Raw genomic sequence first — 22,105 nt, forward strand, 5'->3', positions numbered from 1 at the left:
ACACTTCACAATGTTATGTAACAGACTATCTCACACTGGTTGACAGAAGTAATAAACGTTCTCCTGGGGGAGCTTTGACTTGGGCACGGGATAAATGCAGCATTCCAATAAGAGTGAACCAGAGTAGAGAGCTGGAGTAGTGGGGAAGAGCAGAGGGAATGGGAGATGAGAACTCTGAGATGCTGCCAACTGCAGAGCCTCTGACCTGTGAGGGTGGGGACCTGTCTGAGGAGGAGACACTGAGGCCAGGGAAACAGGCAAAGTATAGCTACAGGGGAGTGAGCAAAGGAGGTGGGAAAACCAGCCTGGACTGTTCTAAGGAGCTGGAGGACGGGCACAATGTGACCAGGCACATAGTTTCAGTAAGAAGCAACAAGTACCAGGATGTTAGTATCTGAAACCTTCCCCATTACCATGCAGTCCTAGTCCAGAGGTGACCGCAGAAAAGGCCTAAGGTGCCGGAACTCCAGTCTGAGGCAGAGCAGTGTTCAGCCCCGTCCACTAGTCTTGAGCCCACAAGGGCTAAGGCAGGCTGCCAGTAGGCCAGACCTGTCTAAAAAGAACAGGGAGAAAGGGTGTGGCAAAGGGTGCATTTTAAATATATACGTGGAAGGATGCAAACAGGTACAATGATAACAAAATTCCAATGCATTCCGCCTGTTTCCTTCAGAACTCCATCTGAAATAGACTGGTGTCACCTGGGAACAGAGAACTGCCTTTCTAGCCCAGTGAGCACCTGGATCTCCGCTCTCAGGCAGGCACTCTCCACTAACCATCATTGCTCTCCAGGGACAGGGTCAGGGAAAAGAACAGCACGTTCACAAAAGCAGCTGGTTGCATTAAGAATGCTTTATTTACATTAAAATATGAGGGGCATTTCCAATAAAACAAGAAAAATGTATACTGTATCTACAAAATTTCTATAATATATGCTGTACTTTAAGTATGCCAAAAAAGCTGAGGAATGTCATGATCAACCCTGCGTAGTCTGAGGCAATGGCCCTGAAGATGCTGGTGTTTAAATTGGGCAATCATAGACATGAATCTCTTGGTCATCTCCAACAGATACAATTTTTGATCCATTTCCATTATATTTTACTCCCCAAACCTGCAAATTAAAGAAACAAAGCCAAAAAGCATTCTAATTCCTGTGTTTTGGTAAGGAATGCTTAAGGAATGAGCCCCGTTCCTTCTCTGGATCTAGACCAGCCCAGTGTCCACAGGATGGAGCCTCATCTTTAACTGGGCCACTTGCCTGGCTATGGAACAGTGCTTCCCCTCTCTAAGACAGGACAATCTACAACTCTTTCAAAGACTCCGATCCAGGGGAAATGCCATGGGATTCCTGCCTGGGCCAGCACTATGCTTCTAGGAGGAGCCTGAAGGGAAAAATGCAAATTAAACCACTCATGCCTACTCCCAACAAGGTCAATATTTACCCTCTGCCCAAAGAGCCGAGAGCTCCTGAGCACCACTGATTTCAATCTCCTTGGCTGTGCACTGAACTGGACCTCATGGTTCCTCTCAAAATAAATGTGGCTGAGTTAACTGTGATGACTAGGAACTCATCACTCTCAGGCTGTACCCTCACCGTGAGACTGGAGGCTAACCTTGGTTTCAGGCCATATGAGGGCCTCACTTCCATTCCAAACATCTTTCTCTGAAGCACCATCACAACCCCACAAAATAAGCAACACAGTTAGGACTAAGAAAAATGCTTAAAGCCAGTAGTGGACTACCAAGATCAACTCTTCACTGCAATAATTTAACAAATACAAAGCAGTATGAACAGGAATTATGCTAGTTAACCATAAAATACACCCCCCAAAAACATGTGAGATATCTAAAAGCATTCAAATAATTATTTGCTGATTTTTTTTTGTTGTTGTTGCTCTGAGCATTTTAATTTTTATGCTGCCTAGTTCCTCCTGACCAATGGTTCTTAATCTTCCTAGTGCTGTGGTGACCCTTTAATAAATACAGTTCCTCATGTTGTGGTGTCTTCCAACCAGAAACTTATTTTAATTGCTACTTCATAACTGTTACTGTTATGAATCATAATGGAAATATCTGATATGTGACCCCGTGAAAGGGTTGTTTGACTTCTAGGTTGAGAACCACGGCTCTTGACCCTTTGCTACCTGCAGTGACTAGAATCAGCAGTGACAGCAACATGCAGGAGAGGCTGAAACAGTCTCAGCAAGGCAGGGGGTTCCCACCTGCAATCCCAGGCAAAAGTTTAAGACCAGTCTAAGCTACAGTGCAAGACTCTTTTAAAAATCCCCTTCCCTAGGTCAAGAAAGGGGAATGAAAAAAAAAAAAAAAAAAAAAAAAAGAAAGAAAGAAAGAAAAGAAGAGTCTCAGGCCCATGAGGCACCAAGTGAATCAGAATCCATTTTCTTCTGTATGGAAGGTGGAAACTGGGACCTGACACATGCCAGGCAAGGAACTACCAGTGTAGATCCTCCAGCCTCTGCCTCCAAGTCTGGGATTACAGCATGCACCACTGCCCGCAGCACACAAGTGACATTTTAAATCCCCAGGAGACTCTTACAAACAGTAAGGACCAAGAAGAATCTATAAAGATGCTACCATTTCCTTTGCCTTACAAAGATGGAAACTAGACTTAGCGCTATCATTACAAGTGCACAACCTGTAACATCCCCCACCTATATAATTAAAGAAATCATATCCCTGGATAACTCCAAAAATGGAAATGATGATTATGTTAAGCAATGAAACCACCCAAAGAAGGTGGCTTCTAGAAGTACCCAGAAAGGGATCCCACGCATAGGTGTGTAATTCAAAGGAGGACGTGTGGCTAAGTCGTGTGTCTTGGCACACGTAGGGACAAGGCTGACATGTCTCAGGGCTCTGTCACTCTTAACTCCAATACAAAGACTATAATATAAAGGAAACCTAAATGCAAGGGAGTTTAAATGCTGCTTATTCCATACCTGATCCTGGTGATCAAAGAAGGTGTGAATACAGGTCCTTGTTCCAACATCCCAAACCTTTACACTTTTGTCAGATGAACTGTTTCAAAAGCAAATGTCAGGATGAGAACACTGAGTTATCCTACACTCCTCTGCAGACTTACACATTTCTACCTTTAGAAGGCCCCTTGTTGCTACCCAGCGCTGGGGTTCAGGTGTCACCAGATGACTAGCTCCTCACTGGGCAGCCAAGATTCTCCTCATCAGCTTGGCCTTCCTGCCAAGTTGGGTCATCAGGAGCCTTAAGCCTATCTACCCATTTCTGGATGAGACTCTGTAGAAATGTCGAAAGCTCTTAGAACCACTGAGCAACACTCATCAGCTCCAGTCCATGTTTCTCAACCAACTTGGCCTCCAGGGGCCTGAACATCACTAGCATCTATGAACACACATTATAGGCAGATTTGCAGACTCTAAGTTCCTTTGTGAACATAGGGATATGTCAGAGTTACACTAAGTGGAAACTTAGATTTTTAAGAAAAATCAAAGATTTCAATAGTTTACTTAAAAACAACAAAACCCTTTAAAAACTAGAATAAACAAAGGCAATTTGAATTTTTTGGGGGGGAGGGGACGAGGTGACAGGATCTCACTACATAATTCTAGCTGGCTCTGAACTCACTATGTAGACTAGTCTAGCCTTGAATTTAGAGGTCTACCTGCCTCTACCTCTCCAGGGTTGGGCTTAAAAGGATTATACTACCATCCCTAGCTGGGAAGCTTAAATTTTATTAAAGTTTTTAATTCTACTTATGCATATGAGTGTTTTGTCTGAATGTACTCCAGTAGACCAGAACGTGGGATCCCCTGGGAGTAGAGTTTCACATGGTTGTGAGCCACCATGTGGGTGCTGGAAATACAAGAGTAGTCAGTTGTCTTCAACCACTGGGCCATCTCTCTAGCCACAGTATTTTAAAAAGTCTGTAATGTAGTCTTTCAATTTTAAGGCACATTACCAGAAGACTGTTCCTCCCTGACAAGTGTTTTAGAAATGTAAGACTCCTACATACCTGGAGACAAAGTGAGTGTCATCAGGACAGAAAGCAACATTCAACACCCAGGATGCATGGCCACTCAGCGTACCAGCCAAACTGGCATGTTGTCTGAAAGAAGAAAGAGTCCAACAATGAAGATGCCCATTTGGGGAACCTGAATTGCTGAAGTGGTGAGTGAATGATCTCTATTCACACGGCAGGGTATAATATCAGAATGACCAAATGTCTTAAATTCCATTTTTAGTGACACATCATCAAACACCAGAGACAAATTTTTAGAGCAGCATTAAGTTAAAAATATCAAGAGCTTGGAAGCCAGAAAGATGGCTCAGCCAACTCCAAGATGAGGACACAGAGCAGCAGAGGTGAGTAAGCTAGCCAGACCTTCTTGCAACAGGACCTTTCCCATGGTGACAGGAGAGCAGCCAAGATGTACCCTTCATAGCATATGTGGCTCAGAGAGATCATTTATAATCTAGTTAAGAACAAAGTAGGCAGCTGGGTGTGATGGTGCACGTCTCTAATCCCAGCACTTGGGAGGCAGAAGCAGGTAGATCTCTGTGAGTGAGGCCAGCCTGGTCTACTACATATTGAGTTCCAGGCCAAATAGGGAGGGCTATTTATTTAGTAAGACCCTGTCAAAAATAAAAATAAAATAAAAAACCCATCCAAAACAAAAAATACCATAAAAAGCCAAAAACTCATGTTAGCCTAATTCCTACAACTAGTTTCGTGTTTCTTTTGTTTTGAAAAAGGTTTTTATTTTACATATGTGCTCCATCCATGTAGAGGTGCTTCTGGAGTCCAAGAGAAGACATCAAATCCCCTGGAGCTGGAGTTACAGGCAGTTGTGAGCCACCAAGAGGGTTGCTGAGAACTCAACTCTGCAGAGTGGCAAGTTCTCGTAACTGCTGAACCATATTTCCTGGGAAACCAAATACCTGTAAGAGAAGTGCCCTGGGCCTGAGGTCAGCAGTTTTGCCCCTAGAAACAAGCCTCAGTTAGGGAAAGCAGAGGCAGCCCTTGCAGGACAGGAGGCGGTAGACCCAAGAGGGTAAGGAATCCTGAGGCTCATTGTTTCTTGGGCAATCACCACCTCTGTTCAAGGTCCTCCTCAGCAAAGTGGAGGCACTAAATCATGTTGCCTCAACAGCTCTTGGGAGGTCAATAAAAGAGCAGCAGTGACAGCTAACAAAGACCTGCACCTAACTGCCACATTTAAGCTGACTCTATCACTACCAAGTACATGCTACTTTTACAGTCTCTTCTCTAAGTCTCAGCACTAACATCAAAAGCAGCATGCCCCTCTGATCAGAGTTACAACTCTCAAACAGCTCATGGAGTCCCATAAAGGGACATGGACACATACAGTCAAGGACAAAGAACATGTTGGAGTGAAGAATGTGGACAACAGAGTAGAAAAGAACTGGGGAGTAAAGAACCAGAGGCTCACTTAGCAGGGAGACTCATCATGAACAACCCAGGACAATGCATGGCATTTACTGCAATAGCAGTGGGATGAGGATGTGGGAGGGACTCAACAGAAGGAGAGCAGTGCAGGCACCCAGTGCTGGAGTTGGGGACATGGGTAACCTGCTCACCCCTACACCACTGCCCAGGACATACTTCGAAAGGCTCCCCACCTAGACCTATGAAGTAGCTTACCAACTGAGGGTTCCCTGATGAGATGCTAGCCTAGTAACAGCAGGGCCCTGACGTTCTAGGTTTTCACTGTCACTCCAGGCCAGCTACAGCCCAGAGCGCCATTTCCTCAGGTGTATACTACACAGCACGCATCTACCCCAAAGCACTGTATACCAGTGATCCGAAACGCCTGGCCGCCTGAGAGAAGAGCACTAATCCTTCTAGGACTGCACAGGCGCACATTTACTCCACAGAGACCTCAGGGATACGCTCGAAACTCCTGCAGGAAGGGCTGGCTGAGGAGGAATAGCTGGGAAGCCCAAAGCCTTAGAGCTGACTCATGGCCATGAGCAGGCAGCAAATTCCTACAATGGCTCCTCACAGTAAGGGGACAAGTTGCTACCGGTGCTGCGACCTTTCCTCTGGAGAAGGTAACTCACACATCATAGATCTTGATGTAGCCATCATCTGAAGCCGTGACGAGAAGCTGGGAGTCAGGGGAAAAGGTCAAGGAGCGAATGGGCATCGCATGGCCTGAAAATCAGAAAAGCCGTTAACCTGGCAGCTGTTAGGTGAGATCCTGCTAACTGTGCCCTTTTAATGACCAAAAATCACTGAGCAGAAATAGCCCTGGGCTTCTGTCAGACTCGACCCTTCCCCATTCCCACTGGACTCCAGCCTCCTTCATGGAGCCACCTCTTCTTAGTGCCCTTCTCTAGTTACTCAGGCCTCAATACACATTGCTAAGATTAAAAACCACCTGGGGGAGTTGGGGCAACAGCTCAGTGTGTACTGCTCTCTCAAGAACCCAAATTCAGTTCCTAGTACCCACAGCTAGCAGCTCACAATCACCTGCAATTCTGGCTCCAAGGGATTAAAAAAATCTGGCCTTTGCAGGCAGGCAGGCACGCACACACACACTCTCTCTCTTTCTCTCTCTCTGTCTCTCTCTCTCCCTCTCCCTCTCCCTCACACATACATATACATAATTAAAAACCTTAAAATACAAAGAAACATCTGTAATTCTGACTCCAAGGGATTAAAAAATCTGGCCCCTGTAGCCAGGTGCATGGGCGCACACGCACACACGCACACACGCACAAGCACACACACACACACGCACAAGCACACACACACAAACCTAATACAAAAACTCAAGTATAAATATAGTCAAACATGGAAATACAGACTGCTTCTGATTTGTAAAGTTGGACAAATAATATATTTTCTACTAAATCTCTTGTCCTTGGGTGAATGGTTAAATAAGAAGATAATTTGTGTACTTGTTTAGAATTCAAGATCATACATGAAGAGTGAGCTCTTTCCTGTTCTGTCCTCCCCAGTGGAGGCCCCCAGTGTGGACAGTGACCACAAATGGTCTCATCTGATATCAAATGAGCACAAAAAGAAAAAGCCTTCCAATCACAAAGCTCATGAAGAAAAGAAGAGGGAAGGAGAGAGAGAGAGAGAGAGAGAGAGAGAAGGAAGAAGAGAGGGAGGAAGGAGAGAGGGAGGGAGGGAGAGAAAGAAAGAGAGAGAGAGATCAGAGACATGTCAAAAGCAACCTACTTCACTAAAAAAGTACTTGACATCCTAAGAACTATTTGTCCAGATCAGACCCACAGTTCTAAGTCCAACACATTAGCGGCACTTCAGTTTTCCAAGAGATTAAAACAATGTAGACTTTAACATTTTAACAAAGAAGTATTCTTGCTTTGTGACCTGATAATCCATCCAGTGAGCACAAAATAGGATGAGGAGTTGGGGATACCTTCCAGCGTATGCAGAAGTTTTCCAGTTGCAATATCAAAAATATTGATGATCCCATCTATGGCTCCACTGGCCAGGTATTTTCCATCAGGACTCTGTTGAGGAGAGATGGGTGCTTTGAGATGCTATGGTTAATCTGTCTCTTCTGATGCAAGCCATCCTGCTGGCTTCCAGGTCTAACTGGCTGCCAGCAAACACACCAACAGAGCTTGGCCTCATGAGCACAGCAGGATCTGTACAGAGGGCTACAGCTAAAAGACTCAACAGGGAGATCTCCTTACATATGCAATACTAAGGATGAATTTTCCTCTAGTGTCCAAAGAATATTCCTTTTTGCCACTTTCCACACCAAAAATGTTCACTTTCCCCATGTGAGTTCCTGTGGCCAGATACTGGGAGTCAGGAGAAAATGCCAAAGTCCAGGCATCCACTAGGAAGGAAACAAAAGGAAAGCACCCAGTGAGAATAGGTTTGACTTTACTTACAAACTGTAGTTTCATCAAGCACAATAGTCTTTCAAATTAGAGAAACGGTGTCCTGATTCAGGACCAAATGCAAGTCTTTAAACTTAGAGAAAATGTTTCCTGATTTGGGAAAGTTCTTTACCAAGTTTAAATTTTGTCTATGAGATTCTTAAATTTAAATAAATATGGACTGAACAATGCCCACAGCTAACAAGGACATGAGAAATCAGAACCTTCATACTCTGGTGTCAGTGTAAACTGGGACAGCCACTCTTGAAAAGCAGTTTGACAATTTCTTAGGTGAAGCAAACGCCGTGCTCAGCTGTCCACTCCCGGGAGCTACGCAGGAGACACAAGAGCACGCACACAGGACTTATGCTCTCATCTCCATGGCAGCTCTACTCATCACCAGCTCACACTGCAAACAGAGTAAGACGTCAACTGGCCAATGAGGGACCCATGGTGTATCCTCATAAAAAACATTACTGTCAACAAAAAGGATCGACTCTGTGCCACGACATGGATGAAACTCAAAAACACTTGAAGAACAACGGAGATAAGTAAGACACTAAACATCCACTTAGATGAAAATATACATTAAGGTGAAAAACAGACAGAGATCGTGGCTGTATTTTTCAGAGGCTGACAGGAACGACGTGCAGTGGACATGAGGAAATCCTCCAGGCATGGAGCTTCCATAAATGCACTATAGTGATAGCTCCCCAATTGTAGAAACGTATTCAATAAGCCATACACTTAAAATGGCGAATTTCAGAATAATTACACAGGTGAAATTTTTACCTCATGTAAGCTATAAATGAAAATTACCAAACATAGTCTTAAAAGACTACAACAGAGTATATACTATAGACTCACAGGCAATAAAGAATCACTAAGAGGTCAGTTGTGAAGTGGCGCTATGGACCTGGGCTGACTCAGTTCAATGCATGTGGACTAAAACACCAGTGTCCCTGGCTGCACTGTGCAGGTCTTGCATGCATGCACATGGTCTCCATCTGGGCTGCCAATGGTGCTTTCTCGATTCTTTTCTCAGTGACCTGGGGACCTGCCTCAGCTAACCACCTAGCAGCTTTAGGAGCCAAGTCAGCAGCCTATTTTCACAGCATGCCTGGTCACGTTCCTTAGACTAGTCACCTTCCTCACTCCTGGGGCAGGCTCAGTGATGTTGGCCATGGCTCTTCTGCAGTCTTCTTACTTTATGAGATGGTGAAGGAGAGGCAGGCCTACGAGCTTGACGCATGGGAGACAAAGGCCAAGCACAGATGAGCCACCGCCCAGCCCTAGTACTTCATAATAAAACTCTTGAACATTTTCATACACACCCCACCCCAGTGCAGATATTAAACCTGATCACTTTATGTACTAAATGCTTGTTTCAAAAATAAAATTTACTTTAAAAGTTCTCAATCATTAAGACCTGAAGATGTTTTTTATAATCAGTCTTTATCTGCTTTAAATATTTTTTTTGTGGTGTGCACACACTTGTGTAAGTATGTGTATGGCCACCACAGCAGCATGCCATCACACTACAGATTGTGTGATGACAGGACAAGGTCAGCACCAGTCCTCAACTTGCACCTTGAGACAGGGTCACCTGCTCCCCACTGGGCATGTCAGGGGGGCCACCTGTCTCCACCTCTCTCCCGCTTCCCATGGGTTCTGGAGATCTCAAGTCAAGTCTTAATGTTTGTGTGCCCATGCTTGCTTTTACTCACTAAGCAGGTAAATTCCATAGGCCTCGATGGCTTTCTAATGTCTACAGAGTTAAATGACAGAGAGCGGTTTTCTTCCTGCTCCCTATGTAGGAACAAGCTCTGAGGCCTGGAAGGCCTGAGAGATGGCTCTGCAGTGTGAGACAGGGATGACGGGGCCACCTGGACCAGCCATGCAAGCCAATCTAGGAAATCTCCCCTTTAATGTATATGTAATTATATGTACTGTATATTCTTATCAGTTCTGTTCTTTAAAGAACACTAGCACACCAGCTTTTGACACCTCTCATCTATGTCAGGTTCAAAAAGAAGTATGTTTTTTAAAGTCCTATTAGATATTATTTCCAGGAAAAAAGGCCAACAGAAAACTTAACTTTTGTTTATTTCTCAAAGCTTAATAAAACGATTCTTCCAAATTATTCTGACACATCCCTATTAACTACTTTGCAAGGCAGATCTTTTACTACCAGATGTCTTCAGTCACAAAACAGAAACCATGCTTATTTCTCAGTGAAACGTGCACGCTAAGATTTCACGTTAATACTTGCAGAGTAAAATGTTTATTCCAAACCCTAAATTCCTTCTCCTTATGGAGGGTTGGTTGCTTTTCTCTTCCTGTGGGCATTTTAGATGTGATGTGTAGGGCCCTCTACACTGCCTCCTTTGGCCTTCCTGTGTCAGCAGCTGGCCTGCAGTCACCAGACACAGCCTGGTGGAGTGCCAATAATGGACTCATTCCTCCAGCTTTGTTTTTTCTATTTTCAGTTTCTTCTTCAAAATCAGGATTCTCTGTCTTCCACTCGTTCTGTTCCTTGTGTGGTGGTGATTTTCAAAGTCTGCTGTCCCTAGCTTCACTACACCTAGACTCGTCTAAGGTGCTCAGCTAATTAGCTGTTGGCAGCAAGGCTCCTACTTGACCAAGACCTGATCTAGTTTTGACTGGATTCCCACCTCTATCCCACCAAAGCACAACCAACCACTTTATTCTTTGCATATCTTTCATAACAGTCACCTGTAACTCTAAGCAGAAGCAGCAGCTCTAAGTTTGAGGCCTGCATTAGCTATTTGTCAGACGACGTCTCAAAGACTAAAACAACAAAACCCAACTCCGAAAACATCTCAAAAGCAACCCAGCAGCAGGAAAAGCAAGCTGGGCAGGTAGAGCTCTCTTACTTAGGACCAATACAGCACTCATTTCTTCATGAGTGATGTATATAAAGCCACAGCAAATACAAAGCAGCCAGTGTCACTGTCCTGAGGGTGGAGGTACCCAACATGAAAAAGCAGCAGCAAGACCAGAGAGACTGCTCAGCAGGCAAAGGCACCAGCCACCAAACCTGATGACCTGAGCTCACAGGCCCATATGGAAAATCCAACTCACACAAGTTGTCCCCCCAACCCCCACAAATAAATAATACGTAATAAAAAAAAGCCCTTAAAAGCAGCAACAGCTTCACTTCTCTCTTTCTAGATGCTCCTTATGTTCGGGCACTAACAGCTTTTGCAGAATGGCTAGAGATCCCTGTTCTCCATGGATAATGCAAACAGAGAAGGGCAAAGGCACAGACAAGCATCTGTGAAGTCACAAAGTATCCGAGTGGCTTTTTCCAGATTCATATTTCAACCCCACACTCTTAACCCATGTTTCAGAGGATTCAAACAGGAAGTGGGCATGGATATTCTCAACAAAACCTCTAGTAGTAAGCCAAGGAATACGGTTTCTAAGGAGAGAGGCACTCAGTCCTAGACTACTTGGCCTCCTCGCAAGCCAGGTAGCTGAGAGTAACTGTGAGCATAACTGGAGCGAGGCAAGTCTACTGGGGATGAACTCCAACAAGCACCTGAGCAGCCCTCTCGTAATCACCACAAAGGAGTGTGCGGAGTGACGTCAAACTATCTGTATCTCTGGAAATCACTGCCCACTGAAGCACAACAGGCTTTGCTGGTGAGAACGCTGTAGACGTTTTAAGTAAACAGGAGGCTAAACGGAATCCTGGAATGTCATACTGTTTGTTCTACACCAATCCTGTCAGTAGAATCATCCCTTACTATCTCAGATAATGTCCAATGAAGCTGAGGAGCAAGAACACTGCTCCACAGTTTTTGTTTCTTTCTCTCCATGTGCCACACATGAGAACCCAGGCACTTTGATCACAATTAGTAGAGATAACCACTATCCAGACTGGAGGTGTCTGTAAGGCAGTGAATGTTATCTCCCCAGAATGTGTCAGGTAGAGACCCACTGGCATGGCCAGCACAGCTCCACAATACCACACTCTCAATTCTCAAATCCAAACAACTGGTTTGGTTGGCTTTCCCATAAGTACAGCACTACAATCCATTTGGCAGCCAAACCTGGCCTGGAGTTATGGAAGGCTGTCTTCAGTGTGTGCTTGTCACTCAGTCTAACACCCTTGTGTGAGCATGTGTCATCTGGGCTGATGACACTGCAGTACCTGCAGTTCTGACTGGAAACACTCTATCCGTAAAGGTCTGGAAGGGGACTGCGAATTCCTAGCATCTCCCCTAGCTGTGGACTTCTTACCCGGTCCTGCATCTATAGACTTCATCTGCTTGCCATTTTCCAAGTCCCACAGGCGAATATGAGCGTCTAGAGAACTGGACGCAGCAATGGGAAGGGTGTGGCTGATGTCCACAGACACCACCCCGAGCTGATGGCCCTCCAGGCTCCACTGGAGCTCCAGCCTCTCGTCACGCCTACAATAGGGACAGAAAAGTAATTCTTTACACACAAGATACTGTACAGGCATCAGAGCTTCCTACACCTTTGGACATTACCAACAAATGGTGAATAAAATGCACAAACCTGAGAACTGAACACAGAACGTAGCCAGGGATAACTCTGGGGCTCCCTACCACATAAGCCACATTGCTGCTTTCTTAACTGGAAAAACCAATGCTTTACTTATAGCAACTGGGAGGCCAGAAGCAAAACCCTTGCCCCAGATTCCCATGGTTTTGAAAGGGGAGAGGTGCTCACCATTTCCAGACCTTCACCAGATCATCCAGGGATCCTGTGACCACTGTTTCAATGTTTTCCTTTTTGTTTGTCTCCCAGGCAACTGACCATATGGCATCATCATGGGCTAGAATGGAAAGTGCTTCATTTAAAGTTTCTATGTACATAATTCCCAAATTCAATGTGATAGAGCACGGCTGAAATACAAGCTGACAACTGGGAAGTAGTGTCCACCTCTATGCATCTCTTCACTATTACCACACACAGGAAAACTAGAAGTTCTTGTTTAGTTTTAGCCACCTGTCCTAAAACACAAGTTTCCAAGAGGGGAAGCAGAATCAGAGTAAGACAAGTCTTCAGACTGAAAACACAGTGACCAATCCAATAATCTGCCATCCATCAGACAATCAGCCTACAGTGGCAATCAGCTGACCAAAATGACTAAATGAGTAGGGAATTGCCCCTTCCCAAGGACCTCAACTTAACTAGAGCTAATACCTCGGAGGCCTTTGGAAACTGGGAGACAGTTCTATAAACAGCACTGGTTAAAAATGTACACGTATATTTCACTATAAATATCTTTATTATGCTTAAGACCACTTATTACATTAATCCTTCCCTAACTGTGGTCTTACTCACAGGTGCCTTATGAAATAAGTCCTACCGAGATCATACTTGTGGGTGGGTAGTGGCCTGTGTCTGTCACTGCAGCATTTAAGAAATAGAGGTGAGAGCACTAGAGCCTAGGCAGCAAGGTCAGGGCAAGCCCGAGTTACAAGGAAAATCCTTTTTCAAAGAACCAAGAGCTGAGGTGGAGTACTTGCCTAGAATGGGAATTTCCCTCCTCCCCGAAAAAGATCATTCTCAGTACACAAGTAAGGAACTGGAGGCTCAGAGATGCCTTGTTGTTCACCCAAAGTACAAAACTAAGAAGGACAGAGCTAGAATTCAAAATCAAGATATTAACTGAAGTCCACATTCAGTCTAAGTCCGAGAGCTACATATTCTGTGAGCTATACTGTGGAATCTGCAGAGCTAGTATGCATCTGTTAAACAGGGTAAGCATGCATAGAAGCTTCACCCATGCCTGGTTACAATTCTCCAAAGCTACCTTTCTAAAACACCCATCTACACATGTGTCACAGCTTCCTTATACAGCACTAGACCCAAGCCTGCTAAGCTTTGACCTGATGGAATTAGCTTCACACAGAGCTGCTGCCTGGCACACTGAAGAGCTCACTAGTTAACTAGTTAACTTCGGGCTTAAACTTTAGAGTATTTAAGTGTCACTTAGTTGGAGTGAAAGAACTTTTATTAGGTACCTTACACACTCCCAAGCCTGTGCTATCCTGTCTGCACTACAGAGAAGAAACTGGACAGGATTACCTTGTCCATGCACAGACGCTGCTCCTTTGCAGGCCTGTCTCCTCAAGGAGCTAGTCCGAACAGTGGTCTCAGACCTACTTCCTGCTGCCATTCCCATCACTGCCACTGGCACAGCCTTGCACCAAGTGTCTCAACAGAATTCTGTTCCACCCTCTGCTGTTATAGAGATGAATGTCCTCTAAAAGAGTTGCCATACTTGTAAATGGAGGATGCTGAGTAAAGGCTCCATAGTGAATTCTAAGTTAGGACCAGGTTTAAACCCATCTCCATAGCGTACAGACATCAACATTGTTCTGAAGCTCAAAATACGGCGTCAGACACTGGCATCAGAAAGCTCAGCATTATATCTTCCTCAGGTGGAAGAGTTTTCTTTATCCCAGAGTTCTCCATTATGCCATCTGACTTCTACTCTCTCTCTCTCTCTCTCTCTCTCTCTCTCTCTCTCTCTCTCTCTCTCTCTCTGTGTGTGTGTGTGTGTGTGTGTGTGTGTGTGCGCGCGCGCGCGCATGTGTACATGCATGTACATATGTATTTGGTAGTACTGGGATTGCCCCTGTGCGTGAGGCAAGTATTTTACCATTAAGCCGTATCTCCAGCCTTCTTTACACTTTTTAAGACAAAGTTTCAATATATTGTCTAGACTGGCCTTGAACTCACAATCCTATCTTACTTCCCAGGCAGCTGGTATTACAGGCTTGCTCCACCAGACCCAAAATAGCTATTTACTTTTTCACTGTGTATTCGTTTTTTGGCTGCCATGGCCAATTCTGCGAAGTTAATGCATCTAGGATCTATGTGTCGGGTTGGTGTGATAAAATCTTAAAGAAACCAGAAGGACACATTTGTTTCCACAAAAGAATTTGCTTGAAGAGGTGGGTTGCTTACCTTGCTCTTGCTTGAAGAGAATACTGTACTACAAAAGAACAGAAGTCACAGTCAGTGGTAGATCTCAGTTATCTTGCACACCCCCCATACCAGCACTCCAAGTGAGACAGTCACTACAGCATCAGCTACTCCCTGACCATCCTATATAGTCCTTTGTTCCTACTCATGACACCCTTGTATAGCTACACCAGGGAAAATTCAGTTCTTCATTCTGTTTTTGAGGTGGGGGGTTCTCTAGGTAGCCGGGGTTGGCTTCAAACTCTGTAGCCAAGGCTTACACTAAACTTCCTGCTTCCCTCTTCTAAGTGTTGCCCCTACAGGTGTGCAGCATCACCTGACTACAATGTGCCCCACGCCCAAAAATGTAAGGCCAGCTACACTTTCTTCCCCTCTGATCTAGGAGGCTGAGTCCTGTTGAAGCCTATTTTCTGCAGTTGTATGAGACAACACAGCCCACACTTTGTGTGTAATCCTAAAGATGGTTATTGACTGCTACCTCCTAGTGACTTTTATCTATAAATTCTTTTAAACCTCCTCAGTCCCCCTCTAAACTGTGGCAACGGCATAAAATAATCTTAGTGTGGTGCATTTACAAATGCCACGTAACCCTGTGATGAGAAGGTACCCAAAGTCAACTAGGTTTCTAGGAACCGGGCAAGAATTAAACAGGAGTTCCCTAACCACACACCCAGGCAATCTATTAAGCTAGAATTATTAAGCTGGTAACTAACTGAAGCTTTTCCTCTAACTGCATACCTTACCTGGTTGGTCATTTCCTTAACCAAGGATGAAGAGCTAAAGGCCAGACAGTTCTGTGAAAACAACACCAGGGTTTTCATCAGTAAGATGCTGTGGTCAGCACAAGGAGGCTACAGAGGTTCCTCTTCACCAAGGCCACTCTTTGTCATGAGGTTCTGATACCTTTCTATAGACCAGTCCCTGTGGGTCCCATCACAAGTCCTACCATGTGGTGTGTGACCTCTCTCCCAGGGGTCAAGTATTACATATTGCCTCCAATCATGGAGTATTTCTCCCAAATCTGAGGCAGGGTGACCAGTATGCATTCCTTTCTCCTATGAGATACAGAATTACAGGCCTTCTTCATTTTAAATATTCTTCATCTTAGAAAGCAAACAAGGGAGTCCAAGACAGCACTATTCTTACATGCTCAAAAACATACAAGGTCTCAACCAAAAATGCCTTTCAAGACCAAAAGATATGTAAATAAAGTTGGAAGGGCCTATAGATACATAAATAGGCTGCAAGGAGACAAACTGGTCAAGGTTTTCAAAGACTAAGCAAAACACAAGCTCAACTTATTTTATGAACAGATTTAATTTCATTAAAGTTCGTAATTTTACTAAGCTTTTTAAATTGTATTAAACTTAGATCTATTAAACATACACACATACATTGCATTTATGGGTATGTATGCATTCGTGTATTCACCTGCACAAATTGTCAAGGGACAATTTCAGTTCTCTCCTGGGTGTCGAGCTTGACAGTAAGTGCCTTTATGCGCCCAAGGTCTTGATATTTTTGCACATTACTTAGCTAGCAGACTTGTAAAACTTATAAACCTCTCTGGCTGTTTTCAAATACATAAAATACATAGCATTAGAAAGAAAATCTAGTATGTTCTCACTCTCTGTGGTAATTATGTTCTATAAAGTCACCACTAATGGTAACAAACCATTAAACAGGCAATATGAAACCCTCCCTCCGGAAACCCAGAGGGAGGCCGCTGAAAGCTTCTGGGGCACATTTTTTGTCAACTGCTCAGTATATAACCATATTTTGTGGATTTTTTTTTTTGTATATGATTCTGTTTGAATGACCATACATTAGTAATTCACTAATACTGAACTCAGCCTAAACAGAGCTTATCTAAAATATTTCTTTTTCTAAGACTCATCACAACTTTTGCACTGGGTCAGAACAGGGATGTCACTCCCACACCATGCCAGAGGGTTACCTTCACCACAGGCTCACTACCAAAAACAAACGAGCAAAACACAGAAATGAGAAGACATGGCACTAAAGCCCAGAGAAAGGACACGTTCTCATTGTGTGAGAGCAGAAACAAGGCAGAGTGCAGACTTAGAACTGGGCATCATGTGACTCAAAAGGTTCCACGCCCTGTACCACATGTCTTATAAAGGATACACATAAATATTATCAAGTACGAAAATTCACAAACAGAATCTGGGCATAGGCTCTATGTGGAAAACTATCTTGTCAAAACACAGAAACCAAACTTATGAGAACAACACACACGGCTCTTTATCATCATATTACGTAAGAATCAGTAGCAAGTGTAAAAGATACCACAACCTCAGGACACAAACAACATCCTGCCAGCCATACCGTAATACTAATACTTTGGAGGTACTAATCCCAGCTTTGTGGCAAGACCCTGTCTCAAAACAAACAACAACAATCCCATCACAACATTCTGATATGAAAATATCTGTGATTGCTAAAGCCATTAACAAAGTCATATTTAATACTTGTCATGTGAACTCATAATGGGAGAGCATGCCTAATTTGAATTAGAAGTTAACGAATATAAGGGTGTGAATTGTCTTCTAACTCATGTTCACAGCCCTCAATTCTATCCTGCGCTTAACAGGCCGAACAGCTCAGACATCCAGGCTCATGCTATCTGCTTCAAATATGCAAACCAAAAAGACTAACAAATGTTTACCAAGAACAGAAACTCAGACACATGATTCCTAAATAGTCCTGGCCTAAGAGATCTTAATCAGGTAGACTGATTTGTGACCGACTTTTACTGATTTGTGACTCAAGAACAGGGCCTTGCCCAGACTAGAAAGCACTCATGCCAACTTGGCTGAAACATGTTGAAACAAACTCTGCATGAGGACCAGCCCTTTTAGTGATGCTGCCTCCTCTCTGCCCATCTAAACCTCACATTTGGCAACAGAGAAAAACAACAATTTTACAAGTAAGGTTTACAGGGAGCCAACTTTTAAAAAGCTACCCTCAAAATAAGGTGTGCGTTTCTATCGGGCTGAACCATTGAAGATGTTCTGCACCAAGTCCTATTTTAACTATTCTACAGGTTAGCTCACTGAACCTCCCTTAACTGCGCTTAGTAGGCATTCTTACTAGCTTCATTCTTCTGACCAGAAAAGAGAGGCTTGGAGTGGTTGATGGAAGCGGAGGTCACTACTAAGCCACATCTCATGACGGTAATTTCAGAACTATGAGACCCTAAGAGGCCTTTATGCAGCCTCTCTCTTTAGAAGGAACTCACTCTGTCCCTTAGTGTTCAATGGCGTGAAGCTTGCTACCAAACAGCGTGGCTAACTACTGGAGAACTGGTATTCAGTGTCCTCCATCTAGGGGGAAAATACTCCCCACCCCACGCCGCAAAGAAGCCAACCCTCCTCGTTTCTGGGATGCACAAAACATTATCTGGGAGCACAATTAGTCCACCTAAGGGCCTTCTGTCTGCCCTTGGGACTCGTGCCTCGCGGACTAGCCAGGGTAAATAAGAGTCAAGTAAGCCCACCCTTGGACTCCTGGAGCCTCCGTGAACAAACCCGCTGTGGCGGCCTCCAACTCTCCCTGTTCACTCGCCTTCCCGCCCTAGTAAGCAGCAGCACCAACGACCACCATTCCCCAACTGCCCAGCACACCAACTCACCACCCCACAGCCGGCCGCACAGCAGTCTGACGTCAGTGGGGCGCGACTGTGGCGCTTGGGGATGAGCTAAGAAGAGGCGGAGCCTCTCCTCTGATCCGGGCCCGGCAGGCACAGCGCCCCCTGCTGCCTTTGCGCGCCGGCGTAAGGTGGGGGTGGAGCCATGGAGAGTGGGTGGAGAGTACCTAGGGCAGCACGGTGCTAACCTACTTCAGAAAGCTTCTCTGATGACTTCCTGGGTTTGTTGTTCTTTTCTTTTTCTGCTTTTTCTTTTTCTTCTTCCTTTTTTTTCTTTCCCTCTCCTTTCCAGCCCCGCCCTCCTCATGTAGCCTCAGTTAGTTCTCAGCTTCCCAAATGCTGGGATTACAGGCCATCACCCGGCTGTGTTGTTTTTTAAACTGCAGTTTAGGACCTATGTGTTAGTCCAGTACTAATTTAGTGGGTTTGTGAGCAACACTGCTAAGCAATGAGATTTAGGGGAGTACTTGACCTTCTACTTTGAACTTCTACACTGTCCAAATCTTGTTTTTCTATGAGTATAGGATGTCCATAAACCGTAAATCTTTCAAGTCCATCTGCATGTTAAGTGACACCCTACCATCTTCTTATCCTTCTGCCTCCACCTCCAGAGTAATGGAATCACAGCTTTTCCTGGAACTCATGGCAATCCACCTGCCTCAGCCTCTCTAGTGCTGGAATCACCAGCACGAGCCATCAGGCCAAGTTTCATCCACACTGGTCTCTTTAATGCCTTTTGGCATCATTACTAGAACACCAAGGCTTTCCCTCCCATGTTCTCAACTGCCAGATCTGCCTCTGTTCATTTCTAAATTAAGTTGTGGGATAAAAATTAATTTCATCATCTAAAAATAAAAAAAGGAATAACTTGACTTTAGAAAGTTGAAAAAATAGGTAAAACATGGTAAATAATAGCATATTTTGTAAAAAAAAAAAAAAAATTGTGTTTCACCTATGTAGATACTTGGTCACAAAAGAAAAAAATCTGTTTCCTGCTGTGAGTTGTGGCCAAAAGTTTGAAAATCGTTACAATAAAAGTTTTCTAAAATGTCCTAGCTCTGTAATTTTAAAAATAATGCTACATTTTAATATTGTTAAAGTTGTATGCATGTATGGAAGTGTGCACACATGCTATATGGTGTGGAAGTGGAGGTCAGAAGACAACTTGAGGGTCCCAGTTCTCTCTTCCTATCATGTGGGGCCCAGGAATAGAACCCAGGTCATCAGGCCTGAAGGCAGCCACTTTTATCTGCCGAGCCATTCCCTATAAATTTTTTTGTGGTACAGCAATTCAAACCCAGGATGCTCCTGCTGACCTACATCCCAGCCATCAGTTTATTTATTAAGAAATGAGTTCTCACTGGGTTGCCTAGGCTGGCCTTTAACTTACTCTGTAGCATAGGCAGTCCTTGAATTCCTGTTTCTTTGGCTTCAGTCTCCAGTGTCTCTAGAGTGACAGGCCTGCACCACCATGGCTGCCTATAACTCTATCATTCAAACTCAAAGCCTAAAAATACCTCAGAGTGCTGTTTCAAGATGCCATACAGAGAACTCAGAGAATTCCAGTAGAGTTTAGACACTGAATTACTCGTGTGCTCTTCAGTGACTGACTGGGAGGCAAGGCTCCAAGTAATTACGATGTGAACTCCACATATGCTTGTTCAAAGGGTATATTAAACCTCTGTTTTCACCACTCTACTAGAGCACTAAACACTTGAGGTCATTAGTATGGCCTAGCATGGAGACTGTGAAGCAAGAATAACTGGCCTCTTCTGTACAATGAATGTCTTCAACATACAATCAAGACTATGAGTCCTGCCTCAGAGTAATATTTATAAATGGATCAATATCCACATAGGATTAAAGGGAAATAATTCCATCAAAATAGTCATAAAATGTGAAATAATAGCGCATACACCTACATGAGTTTAGCAGATCAGATGCCTTCTGTGATTTCAAAGTAGCAATAGGCATACACAATGTTTTGAATTATCTTCAATGGTTGTAATAAAATAGGAATAAAACTGTGGTTTGATTTAGTCATAGTTACTGTTAATGCCTCCTGGTTTATAGTGCTCATATGAGATCAAGAAAAACATTACATTTCTGCTAGAAGTTAAGAGAAATAAAGATATAATCATTTTTCTATCAAAGTTCCTAGATCTCCTCTGTGTGTGCTATAGAGCAAATCTGGGAGACAGAGTAACTGTGAATCACTGAGGCACCTGTGGGAAGAGTTGTGATCTTGCAGGTCAGAAGACAATGAAATGATTTCACAATAAAATCGAGACATCAGGTTTGACAGAGCTGTGTGCCCTGCCCTGGAAGTCTCTGAAAGTATGCCCCACCTGCTTCTTCCTGAAGAACGGTTTACCTCTTTCCCAACAAGCTTGGACAGAATAAACCCAGAGAAAGGATGAAGCAAGCAGAGTGACACAGAACAGCAGTATCCCAGGACTGGCCCCATGTAGCCCGGAGTCACATGTGTGTGTTGAAGTGTTTCAGGCTCATGCCACACCTGAGTCCCTCTTACATGGTCACCATCGGGTCACAGCCTCAGACCAAGGGACAGGGAGGTCACCATGTGCCTAGAAGAAAGGACTGCCGCTACTATGTCAAAAAATTAGACATATGTAAGTGACTTCCCAGAGCAGGACTTAGGTGAAGGTCCTGCCTTCTACTCAGCAAGTGAAGAGAGGGAAACGCCATGGGTTACATGTGTCCTGTAGGAGGCGCTCAAGGTCCTCTGTCTGTGGTCCTCTTTAAAACCCTTTGTTGTAAAGACTCACAACAGGGATTCCAGCCCACGTTTCTGATGTTTGCTCCTTTGCCCCATGGATGACCTTCTTTTCTCTTTCTCACACACGCACACGCACACACAGACAGACAGACACACACACACACACACACAGACTAACATTCACACATACAAACACACACCATTTTCTGTAGGCTGCAGCATTTCCCATGTGCCTCTTGGCTTCTGTGGCTAAAATTCCTCTAGGCAACCCCTCCTTTATTCCTCCACACCCCTATGGATGGAACTTAGGCCCTTTCTGTTTCCAAATGGGGCACATAATGACTTGAGCTCTAGAGCCAAAACGCCTATGTTTATTCTAAGATAGTAAGTTTTATTTCCTTGTAGTGACATCTCTAAAATAGGGATTGTAGTAGAATTTTCTCACTAGGGCCGATATAAGAATTTTTAAAAATATCCACAGCATGGTGGTAGTGCATGCTGGTAATGCCTGGCACCTTAGAGGTGGAGGCAGGAGCATTAGGAAGTCAGAGTTATCCTTGTCTACATAGCAAGTTCTAGGACAGCCTGGGCTATATAAGACTTTGTTCTCAAAACCAGAGACCAACCCTCACCAACAAAACTAAAGAAGAGTCACTGTGTTTGTGAGAGGATCAGACGAGTGTCTGGCACACACACACAAAAAAAACATATAAAATACCAGCTATTGTTTCTCTTATAGCTGAGGATAAGACATGTAAGAGAACTTTGTCTCCGTGGTTGCAGAAATAAAAATTAAGTCTAAAGCATAAACTCTCAGACAAAGT

General features: G+C 44.1%; 1 protein-coding gene across 4 annotated transcripts; it reads right to left on the reverse strand.

The window, feature by feature from the left end:
* Positions 1–10: 10 nt before the first annotated feature.
* On the reverse strand, positions 11–18,623 carry Skic8 (SKI8 subunit of superkiller complex). 4 transcript variants are annotated; one of them, XM_076925264.1, is made up of 12 exons: positions 18,527–18,623; positions 15,615–15,665; positions 14,854–14,881; positions 12,604–12,709; positions 12,148–12,320; positions 7,687–7,835; positions 7,407–7,500; positions 6,076–6,169; positions 4,007–4,099; positions 2,958–3,036; positions 414–553; positions 11–131 (listed from the first exon to the last, which is right to left on the reverse strand). In XM_076925264.1, the coding sequence occupies exons 2-12, from the start codon at positions 15,624–15,626 to the stop codon at positions 26–28; spliced, it is 1,074 nt and encodes a 357-aa protein (XP_076781379.1). In that variant the 5' UTR covers positions 15,627–15,665; positions 18,527–18,623; the 3' UTR covers positions 11–25. The 4 variants fall into 4 exon arrangements, with proteins under 4 accessions (XP_076781379.1, XP_076781380.1, XP_076781381.1 ...); XM_076925265.1 differs by having other exon boundaries at positions 18,392–18,532; XM_076925266.1 differs by lacking the exons at positions 11–131; positions 414–553 and adding an exon at positions 832–1,108 and having other exon boundaries at positions 18,527–18,621.
* Positions 18,624–22,105: the final 3,482 nt, after the last annotated feature.

Source organism: Arvicanthis niloticus, chromosome 26 (assembly GCF_011762505.2).
Source record: "Arvicanthis niloticus isolate mArvNil1 chromosome 26, mArvNil1.pat.X, whole genome shotgun sequence".
Classification (NCBI taxonomy): domain Eukaryota; kingdom Metazoa; phylum Chordata; class Mammalia; order Rodentia; family Muridae; genus Arvicanthis; species Arvicanthis niloticus.

Bases quoted from the DNA above. Each gene is read 5' to 3' on its own strand.
- Skic8 (XM_076925264.1), bottom strand. The intron at 6,170-7,406 runs GTATCCCCAACT...TCTGATTTTCAG, and splicing joins ACTTCTGCATACGCTGGAAG to GCCATGCGATGCCCATTCGC. The intron at 3,037-4,006 runs GTATGTAGGAGT...CTTTTGAAACAG, and splicing joins GACACTCACTTTGTCTCCAG to TTCATCTGACAAAAGTGTAA.